At 47.7% G+C, this 10,352-nt stretch overlaps 2 protein-coding genes across 3 annotated transcripts; one reads left to right on the forward strand and one right to left on the reverse strand.

Annotated features, from left to right (window-relative positions):
- Window positions 1-43: 43 nt before the first annotated feature.
- rpl36 (ribosomal protein L36) lies at window positions 44-2,655 on the reverse strand. The gene is made up of 4 exons (XM_086223578.1): window positions 2,586-2,655; window positions 1,931-2,025; window positions 464-598; window positions 44-164 (listed from the first exon to the last, which is right to left on the reverse strand). Exons 2-4 carry the CDS (start codon window positions 2,021-2,023, stop codon window positions 75-77), a joined length of 318 nt encoding a protein of 105 aa, XP_086079704.1. The 5' UTR covers window positions 2,024-2,025; window positions 2,586-2,655; the 3' UTR covers window positions 44-74.
- Window positions 2,656-3,891: 1,236 nt separating this feature from the next.
- commd2 (COMM domain containing 2) lies at window positions 3,892-10,198 on the forward strand. Of its 2 annotated transcripts, none has more exons than XM_086224271.1 (6): window positions 3,892-4,068; window positions 5,539-5,613; window positions 5,724-5,806; window positions 6,186-6,260; window positions 6,358-6,456; window positions 7,538-10,198. In XM_086224271.1, exons 1-6 carry the CDS (start codon window positions 4,002-4,004, stop codon window positions 7,745-7,747), a joined length of 609 nt encoding a protein of 202 aa, XP_086080397.1. In that variant the 5' UTR covers window positions 3,892-4,001; the 3' UTR covers window positions 7,748-10,198. The 2 variants fall into 2 exon arrangements, with proteins under 2 accessions (XP_086080397.1, XP_086080396.1); XM_086224270.1 differs by having other exon boundaries at window positions 3,895-4,068; window positions 5,536-5,613.
- Window positions 10,199-10,352: the final 154 nt, after the last annotated feature.

Genomic DNA, 10,352 nt, shown 5'->3' on the forward strand with positions numbered 1-10,352 from the left:
CCTCCAGCGAGACAAATGTAAGACAAAGGACAGTCAGTCAGGATTTTGTAGTTCAACTTTTATTAAGCGACAGATTAGTCCTTCTTGGCGGCAGCCTTTCTCATGGCTGCCAGCACGTTGCTCAGCTCCTCCCTCTTTCTCTTGGCACGAATGTGAGTACCAATCTGGAGAAGAAACACAGCCACATGAGACGACGCCTTCACCAGGGGTCAACCCTGGTGTCCCCCACGCATCAGAGATCAGGTGCTGGCACCGAGCAAGTGTAGTGGTCTACAGCTCCAGACGTTGGCCAGGACTGGGCAGCAGCACCGCCACAAACTGAGAACTGATACTCAAATTTGAACCAATAACATTCCTGTATCAGGTAACCATTTGGTTGTCTATTATTCCACTACTTTTTTAGGTTTCTGCTGAGGTATCATGACAACGCTCATCTGTGGTCAATGATGTCATTCAGGCTCACCCTCTTCTTGATAAACTTGAGGGCTCTCTTGTCCTTGGACACCTTCAGCAGCTCCATGGCTCGCCTCTCATACGGAGCGAAACCGCACACCTCACGGATCAGGTCGCGAACGTACTTGCTGTGTTTGGTCAGACGCTGTGGGAGAAGATGAGCACATGAGAACAGGCCTGTGAGGCTGAAGGGCTTTACCTGACACAGGTGGCCTGGACGCATCAGAGGACGGGCCAACACAAAGCCTTCCCTAAAGCCTAATTTACACCAGACTGACGGATTTCATCGCCGTCACTTTTTTTGTTAACGTGCTCAGATTCTGCTGGTTTGGTCATGTGTTTGTACCGTGTGTATGTAGAGTACACGATGACATCGTGTCCCTTCTGTCTGATTTGGAGAAGGGACTCTGTGCATGGGGCTTTGTTTGAGAACTGGCCTGATTCACAATGCTGGTCTGCAACAACGAGCTGTGACAGGTGGAGCACCCCTGGGCGGCGGACGGTCAGATGTTTCTCTCGGCTGAAGTCAGAGCGGCCACAGCTCAAGTCAGGTGCTGGATGGACATCTTGAAAGGTGCCGTGTGACAGGTTGGTCATGAACTGACACGAGCAGCATGGACTTTAAGTGCTAAATGTCAGTCTTGATATATTATCAGTTAATTTTCCCATATTACATAACAATTTAATGTAAAAGCTTCTTAAAGTTCAATTTCAGGGCCTGGGGGTCGTTATGCTGCAGTAACCTCAACACGAGGACTTCAGCGCAGCTCCTGGCCCGTGGACTCACAGCAGAACGCATCCATAGGAGCTGTGAGTCCGTTTCACTCGACTACAGGGAAACTACATGACACTTGTCCAGTTTGAGGATGCCTGTTTGCTGCGTACAGAAGCAGTAACACCGTCGGATGCAGCTTAGCACAACACACGTTCATCCCAGATTGTTTCCCCACACTGGGTTCCAGCTCACATTTTGGCCTCCTGCATTGTTCCTTTGTTCCTCCCAAATGCGGGAAGAGCCGGACATCTCATGTCTGTAGCTGTGAACCAGTCAAGAGTCCAAGAAAACATCCACTTACAAACTCTGAGGGGCGTTGTCTAGTTTACTCCATGTCCTGATGCAGTCGCATGTTCAGTCAACACTCTTCAACCAACAATAAGCTGACTTGGATGAAACAAGTGCAGACGAGTGCCAGTGACTGGGTTCCCCTGGATGCACCAGCTGGGCGTGCCAGTCCTGCTGACCTCAAAGTGTTGTCGTTTGTTTTACGTCTCAAATTCAGCGCTGAGGGTTACGGCCCCTTCATCTGGATTTCAGCAGACGACAGCCTGGCGTCTTTGCTGCTGTCTCATTCAGTTTGAAGCTAAATATACGAAGCCGCTCTTTCTGCATTCTGGTGGCGCCCAGCAGTGACGCAGGGAAATATCTCTGACCTCAGGACAACCATGTCTCGCCATCCCAGCTGATGCTTGTACTCACCCCACGCCGGCGGCTGTGCTTGGGCGCAGTAATGTTTTTGGTGACTTGATGGCCTTTGTTCAGGCCGACGGCCATAGGGTAGCGAATAGCCATGTCTGTGGAAGAGAAGGTGACAGCACACAAACATCACCACTGTTCCACACCCCCCCCCCCCCCCAGCATCACAGTTACCTCCTAAATCCTAACAACACTACGGCCTGACTCTGCCCTTGAAGGGACCCTGCCTGCGTCTGTCAGCCTCACAGCTACAGGTGACTACCAGTTCTCTACGGGACCTACTTAGACCAGGACGATGTGTTAGTGGGACATAGACGCCGGACACCGGTTAGCTACGACACGCTACGGTTCCGTACGGCTGAAGTCAGCGGTGCACACACGTAACTGGACCACGTGGCTCAGCTCATTCAGGTGCTGGCAGCTGGGAAGTGTGAGTCTGTGAGGGCATTTCTGCCTCAGTGGCGAGCGAACGGAGATGTTGGTCGTCTACACCGTAACTAAGCTCACGCTCGTCCCCGCCTGCGGTGCTGCGATAATCGGCGCGGGTGTTCGGGGACGCCAGTAGGTCCCGGTAGCTACGGTTCGCTCGGTACAAAGGCCACGGATGGCAGTGATTCGCGTCGGGTTAAGTGGGAAGAATTCAACATGAAATTCGTACCTGCTTTCTGTGATGGCGGTCAAACCGGAAGGACTGTTCGCTGAGCGGGGCGGGCGACTGAAGCCTCCAAACCGGAAGACAATTCTCCGGCTTCGGCGGCAGCGCCCCTGTCGGCCTGGAGGAGAAAGTGTTGTTTAACATATCCTGTTTCTAATGAATACTTCTCAACCTACAAAAGAAATAGTGTTTTTCCCAGTTATTCTTAACTCTCCATTCTATAATTTTTATTATTCTTCACCTCGAGACAGACATGTTTAAAGGCTTCCTTCTGCAGGAGGCTGAGTGCTGCTCCATCCTCCTGCTGGCCGCAGTGACGACCTCCCTCTCAGAGCAGGAGAATCCAGCCTGGAACTTCTCCCTCTTCCAGGAGTCTTTGACCATTAATCCATAATGAATGTCTTTGGCAGGCTCGAATACTATTTTTGTTGTTGTTGATGTTGTTTTTCCCTCTGTTGACCTCTTAGTTTGTGGTCGGCGACTGTGTTAACCAGTCGGAACTGTTACATGTATGTATACGTATACATACAAGACATCAGGTAAATGCATATTTAATTTATTGTCAGTTTAGATGACAGGGACGGTACATGATGGTACATGTTGGTACATGACGGTACATGATGGTACATGTTGGTACATGATGGTACATGATGGTACATGACGGTACATGATGGTACATGACGGTACATGATGGTACATGACGGTACATGATGGTACATGATGGTACATGACGGTACATGATGGTACACACTAACTAAATTTCATCAGATGGTATACAAACGGGCTTCCAGCTGTAGCCTCCAATCCCCTGCGGCCCCTAACATATACGTGGTACAGAAAAGGGATGGATAGTAGAAACCTGTTTGAGCGTGTTGTTGTTTTGAGGGAATTTCCTGTTAGTTCATCAACCTAAAATACTCTCAAGCTGAACAGATACGGAAGTGAAAAGCTCATAAACGAGGCTGAGAGACAGGGCGCCACTTGCTGGTGAATGAACCGTGAAGGTCACATGATCAGTGACATATGATTCGACACAGACAGAAATATTGTAAAGTAACATTATTTTGAATTAAAGTAACTTAAATATCTAATATATAACATTTTTGGAAGTAACCACCCAGCACATGGGGACCTGGTCTGCTTGGGTCTCAGGTTAGAACCGTCCTGAAGTTCTGCTTCACCTGAACCAGCTTTCTAAACCAGACCTAGAGGTTAGAGTTAACCCTAAGGCGACCAAAGGGACTTTGCGCTCGCAAACTTCACCAGGAGGTGGCAGTGAAGTCAATCAAACGGTAAGGGCTGCAGAAAAAAACAAACAACGAAGAAGAGAGGAGGCGGGGCGGGAACTGAAGCCCTCGACGATTCCGGGGTGAAGGTTTTGCTGGGAAGTTGTAGCTGTTGTTGGAATTAGTGATCAGGATGCTACTGGTTTTGTCTGAAGACCATAAAGAGCACCTGGCGTTCCTGCACCAGGTGGACTCCGCAGGTAAGCCACCATCATGACCGCGCGTCCTCCCGGTCACTTCTGTCCCTGCCCCGGGTCCAGCGCTGACGGTCAGCTGGACCCGGGGCAGGGACACGGGACAGCTCCGTGAGAATGAGATTCGCTGATGAAGCGAGGGAGCAGAAGGAGGCTGAGGGACGACCCCGCCTCATCCCATCCTTCTCCGCCAGTGGCGTCGCAGTGGAGTGGGCGTTACACCTCGCTCCTCTGGCGAGACAACTTCAGACCATCACGCTTCTTAACACTGCTCTCTGAATGTGTGGCTGCCAGAATGAAAAAAGGTTCGCCACATCTTATTGATGAAACGCAGTCTGGCGGGCGCTTGACCACCCAGCAGCGACTGGTTTGGCCCTGCTCGATCCTGCTCAGGTCAGAGGAGGGTCATCCTCCTCCTAGGCTGCGTCCGAATTGCCAAGTAGGTCTGATCGTAGGTCTCAGAGCAGTTCGTAGGCTGTCCGGAACCACAACTGGCGCGAGTACCGACCTACTTCGCAACCTAAATTCCAGCCTAAACATGCCCACATTGTAGGTCGGTTCAGGTGCATCCTACGGAGCAACATATGGCCCACAATGCCAAGGGCTGCGTCCGAACTGCCAAGTACCAGCCTACGTCCTCCTTCTACAACCTAAACACGGCGGCACCATTCAGACACCCTAGAAGATTGGTGGTGAAGCACGACCTCTGCTGGCAGAGCACAGATACCGCAATTAGGTAGACAGCAACAACGAAAGCCCCACCTGCTGGCCTGGCTGTGGTACTGCACTCCACTCTGAACACACCTTTCATTCATTCTCTATTATTCAGCACATTAACACACCTTTAGTCATCAACAACGACTATAAATGTTGGTGTTGCATCAGAATGGGAGACTGTTGGTGGCACAAACTTGGCTTGCGGGTCCACAAGTTTTTAGGGGACGAAGAAGAAGAAGTGCATTGTGGGCCATAGGTTGCTCCGTAGGATGCACCTGAACCGACCTACAATTTGGGCGTGTTTAGGCTGGACTGTAGGTTGAGAAGTAGGTCGCTACTCACGCCAGTTGTGGTTCCAGACAGGCTACGACCTGCTCTGAGACCTACGATCATATGTATGTATATATATATATATATATATATATATATATATACATACACGTATAGAGAGAGAGAGGAGTATACTCGGCCCCATTTCCAGTTCCTGCGATGATGTTGTACTCTCTGACACTGTGATACTGGACAGTGAACGTCTTTATTTGTGCTGGACCTTTAATTTGATGCTTGAATCAGTGAGATCAGGGGTTTCTGGCTCTCTTAACTCCATGTATGTGTCCAGTCCTGGGGACAGACCCTCAGAGAGGAGGAGGCTGAGTGAGGACATTAACCTGAGCTCCCCCATGGATTCATCCATGTTTATTCATATTCAGCGTCTGGGGCTGCGCTGGGCTTCATGTCTGTTTCTTTTGTCATCAGTAGTTGGAGAGTTTGGCCGCATCGCCTTGGAGTTCCTGAGGAGAGGAACCAGCCCCAAGGTGTACGAGGGGGCAGCCAGTAAGATCCCAGACCTGCCTCTACATTACACACACACACGCGCACACACACACAGACACACACAGACACACACACATACCTGCCTCAAAGTAAATCCATGCTGCTTGCAGGGAAGCTGTGTGTTCCTGTAGAAACCGTGCAACATGGAGTGGAAGGCCTGATGTACCTGATGACTGAGTGCTCCAAGCACATGGTGACACACACGCACACACACACACACACACACACACACACACACACACACACACACACACACACACACACACACACACATCAGGTTGTAGGAACATGGTTTGGACGTTGATGCAGCAGATTAGAATATTACAAAGTTCTTCAGCTACTGACCTAACAGCAGTATTAACTGTTGTCTACCCAAATGTGCTTTGACCTGTCAATCAATAAAAGTGTCATTATGAGGCAAACGAAAAGTAGAGTAATAATATCACTCACTTGTCTTTGGTGGGTGAAACATTTGGAGAAATTAGTCTGGAAAGTTGACCTGCACCGCAGGAGGAGGGACGCAATAGAGAATTTAAGGAGTTAATATTCCCTCTGTGTGTGTGTGTGTGTAGATCTCTGAAGAGGACTTCCTGGACTCGCTGTTGGTTTTAGAACTCGGGGACAAGCTCAACCAGACGCTTCTACAGGTGACTTGTGATCTGCTTTCTTCTCCTGATTGGACCCTGGGGTCCTGATGTGTTGACCGGGTCGCTGAACTCTCTCTGAAGGCCTTGTGTTTTTCAGATGTACCTGCAGCACCAGCGTGAGATCCGCAGCATCCTGAGTCTGCTGCCCTCCACGCTGCCTGCCTACCACAATGTGGAATGGAGGCTGGATGTACAGGTGTGTGTGTGTGTGTGTGTGTGTGTGTGTGTGTGTGTGTGTGTGTGTGTGTGTGTTCTGTGTACAATATCTCCATGCAGGTGTTAACTTGAGTTTCTTCTACAATGTTCTGCTCACATTCATGTTTACACATTAAGGCAAGGTGACTGAAGACACGCCCACGTTGCATCTCTAGATCTTGCATCTGAGTTTCCCTCTGGAATCTAACCTGAAACTTCTATGTTCATGCTGCCTCTGTGCTGCACTTGCTGGTCTTACTAGTCGTCCCAAAAACTGCCTTTGGGACCAGCAAAGAGTCCCCCAGCATCAGAAAGCAGTTTTAACATGTCGCAGAAATGCTGCGAAAACCCTGGTAGAGCTTCACAGCGCGATGAAGGTCTTTACACGTCTACTACACACTTCATTGCTGCAAATCCCCCACAAGTCTGCCTGCCTCTGGGACCTTGGTCCAGATCAGGTCGTCAGAAAACGGCGTTCACTTTTACACATTTGTGATTTAGTAACTTTTTAGATGATCACTTAAAGTTGTTCCCCAGCAGACTTTGACTGTTTCACATCCCTTACTGATACACTGCTGATATTAAGCAGGACGTCACACTTGAGTGTGCAGGTCCCTGATATCTTGTAGTCCAAGTATCACCTGTTTTTTGCAGGTCTCCACACGACAAAAGAAAAACACCCCAGATGATACATAGATTTCTCCTGAACAAATAACATGGAGAACTACTGGTACAACCGTCTGATGGATTCTCAGTCTCTGTCACTAGTTTCAAGACTTCTTCAAATCAGCTCGGTGCTCACTTAAATTACCGTGTAGTGGGCGTGGCCACCGAGTGAGGGGTGAGGCGCCATTCTGGAGCTCCCTTCTCTTGTGATTAGATAGCCTCTGATGCCGATAAATCAAGACGTCAAGACGGAAAAAGCAAACTGGAGGCTTGACAATAGGACCCTGCAAAGCCTGCTGGCCGGGACCACTCATTTATGCTGTAGTTTACCTGTCATCTGTACTGACGGTTGTAAGGCTCAGTAACTTTTCATATTTTGACGTCTTTTCTGCCCTCTGATTCTGTCTGCCCTCCAGTTGGCGAGTCGCTCTGTCCGTCAGCAGGTCATCCCCATGTTGATGGTGCGACTGCTCCTGACTAAAGCTCGTGGCACCTGCACTGAGCACAGCAGCAGGGTTCTTCAGACAGACCTCAGAACCCTCCTGCACCTTGTTTCCATGTTGGAGGCTGCACTCGACGCCATGAAAACCAGTCACGCTCGACGTATATTACGCAACGTCAAATAACTCCCAGTAGAGCAGAAGCAGAGAGACTGGGACCGTGGCAACATGGGACTGGAACACAAGATCACCAGTGTGTAACGATGAGAGTTCACACGCAGCAGAAGACCGTTGAGTGAAGTCAGGTGACCTGAATTAAACTCTCTGGTGTTTGAGCTGCACAGCCATGCTAACATAGCTAGATCACTCTTCCAGCTCATTGATGACGTCATTTATACTTTACTGCAGTTTTAAATCATTCACAGTTGCAAGAAGTTGTAGTAACTTGCATGTTATACTATGTGTGTGTGTGTGTGTGTGTGTGGGGGGGGGGGGTGTATGCAAAGATGGTCAAGTTCTGCTTTGACTGCCACTGTCAGGGAGGTGTGACTGGAACTGCAGTATGTTTGTCCAGCCTGTGAACACTCAGGTAGAGACGCCTCAGAAATGAATCCCACTGTTTGTGAAAGCCAGAGTCCCAGCAGAGCTCTGGTACCAGCAAATTCTCTTCTGATTTGATCGCTTTTCTTGAAAATGAAAATATTAAAATCATTTTATAGTTAAGAAAAGGAGCCTGTCAAAATATTGTCATTCTTTCTTTCACCAGTATTTTTGATTACACGCATTTCCGTCAGTGTGACCACACATAGAGGAAGTGCTTTTATTTAGACTCCAGGTCCATTAAAAAAGACAAGACAGACACACAGCCATATTTTAAAAAGACAGTCATACCAGTGTTTCCACAGACTGGTGTCTTACAGTGCTAAGGACAGGACTGTCAACATCATTATAATGGCATTACAAGAACTGTTAAACCGACATATAAATTTGAACATCAGACGTCTCAACAGAGCATGAAAAGTGATAACTTGTACATTGCAGAAAAGCTCACTTGCCCTGTACCTTCTTGGTTTCCCAAGTCAGCTACGCAGACAATTGTTATACGCAACCTGAAGTTTGCGGATGCTGGCTTTTTTAAAGTCTGTCCACAAGGGCACAGTATAAAGAGGGGTGCAGTAAACCCTAAAAAGACCCACCTTTGTGAACACCAGGAAAATCTTCTGGCCAACAAATTAGCCTGCATATATAAAATACGACGCTGTCTATTCATGTCATCGGTGATGATGTGTCCCAGATATTTAATTTTAGAGCAAGCAGGAAGCACTTGGAAAAACGAGGTCCTTCTCCCTTTTACTCTGCAAATCCTGACAACTCTTCTTAGCATTACAATTCCCCTACGCCACCATTGCTAGAACATGTGTTGAGCAGCTCTTATAACCCAGCACTGCTCGGTGAGACAATCGCTAGATCATCTGCATACATAAGAGGATTAATAAGTACACTTCCAACCATGCAACCTGTTTGACAGTTTCTTAACTGGTCTGAAAGATCATTCACATAAATATTAGAGGCGTGGTGATAAAACCCCCCCTGCTGAATGCCATTACTTGTCCCAAAAGGAGCAGAGACAGAATTTCCCCATTTAATCTGCATGCTCTGGTTAGAGTACCAGTAAGACCAGATCCTGATAAAACAACATAGAATGATTCATCCGGCCAAATGCCTTAGACGCATCTATGAAACCAGTTCATACATATTTTTCTCCACCATCTCCTTCAGTGCATGGATACAAAAATCAGTACCATGTTTAGCCTTAAAGCCAAACTGGTTATCAGAGGTGCAAAGCTAAACAGATAATCTGTCTAGTAAAATTCTCTCCAAGACTTTTGACAACACACTGGCCAGAGCAACTGGCCTATATCAATACTCCCCACCGTGCCCACTTTGTCCTTGATGACAGGCACCAAAGTAACAGACAGCATGGAGTCTGGTAACACACCATGACACATAAAACCTGTAAAACAAATAGCAAGGAGAGCTGCTGCCCTCAGGCTTGCTAATTTGAGCTGCTCTGCAGACGTTTCATCTGGGCCGCATTCTTTGTTTTCTGCGAACTCTGACGTGGCTTGAAAAACATCCTTGGCTGTGAGAACTGACGTGTCAGGATTGACAATCTCACCCACGGAATAGGGGTCACTCTTTGAACAATTAAATAATGCAGAGTAATGTTTCCTCCACAGTTCAGCTATGTTATCACAACCAGAGACCCCCTCTGAGGTGGATGGTAAAGATGTGGTGTTTGCGTTCAGAGCTTGAACCTCCTTCCAAAAACCAGTAACATTATTCTTAAGGAGCTTTTCTGCCATAGAATCCGCTCTGATTTGTTGTGCATGTGTGTTAACATGACGAGCTGCATATTTATAAGTGGAATTAGTGGACTTTTTCTGTGCAAGGGCAGGCGCCTCTGTGGGCCTTCCTGTATGGACCCAGGCTCTAACAGCATTCTTTGCTTCAGCATGACACTGAGCCACACACTTGCTCCAACTTGGCTTAATCCTGGATTTTTTTGCTAGAATTTGTATAGAGTGCTGTGCTAGCCTCGTGTAAAGCTCCCACAATAAATCCTATTATGCTAATAAATCAGGAAAACGAAAACAAACTTTCTTGTACGTTATTAAGATACATTCTATCACAGAATTTAAGAGGATTCTAGTATCCTCGATGATTTAAAAATAATGTAATATTTTACAAGTTAAAAAAACAGTTTTTTTTAATAATACACTGCCAATAT

The sequence above is a fragment of the Aulostomus chinensis genome, chromosome 14, assembly GCF_037954235.1.
Source record: "Aulostomus chinensis isolate RoL2024-O1b breed Wild chromosome 14, RoL_Achi_v1.0, whole genome shotgun sequence".
NCBI lineage: Eukaryota > Metazoa > Chordata > Actinopteri > Syngnathiformes > Aulostomidae > Aulostomus > Aulostomus chinensis.

What these genes read in the sequence shown, in the direction of transcription:
- rpl36 (XM_086223578.1), bottom strand. Translation starts at nt 2,023, where the DNA reads ATGGCTATTCGCTACCCTATGGCCGTCGGCCTGAACAAAGGCCATCAA. An exon ending in AGCACAGCCGCCGGCGTGGG is followed by an intron (nt 599 to 1,930) that starts GTGAGTACAAGC and finishes CTTCTCCCACAG; the next exon opens with CGTCTGACCAAACACAGCAA. An exon ending in TCAAGTTTATCAAGAAGAGG is followed by an intron (nt 165 to 463) that starts GTGAGCCTGAAT and finishes TTTCTTCTCCAG; the next exon opens with ATTGGTACTCACATTCGTGC.
- commd2 (XM_086224270.1), top strand. Translation starts at nt 4,002, where the DNA reads ATGCTACTGGTTTTGTCTGAAGACCATAAAGAGCACCTGGCGTTCCTG. An exon ending in GCACCAGGTGGACTCCGCAG is followed by an intron (nt 4,069 to 5,535) that starts GTAAGCCACCAT and finishes TTTTGTCATCAG; the next exon opens with TAGTTGGAGAGTTTGGCCGC. An exon ending in GGTGTACGAGGGGGCAGCCA is followed by an intron (nt 5,614 to 5,723) that starts GTAAGATCCCAG and finishes TGCTGCTTGCAG; the next exon opens with GGAAGCTGTGTGTTCCTGTA.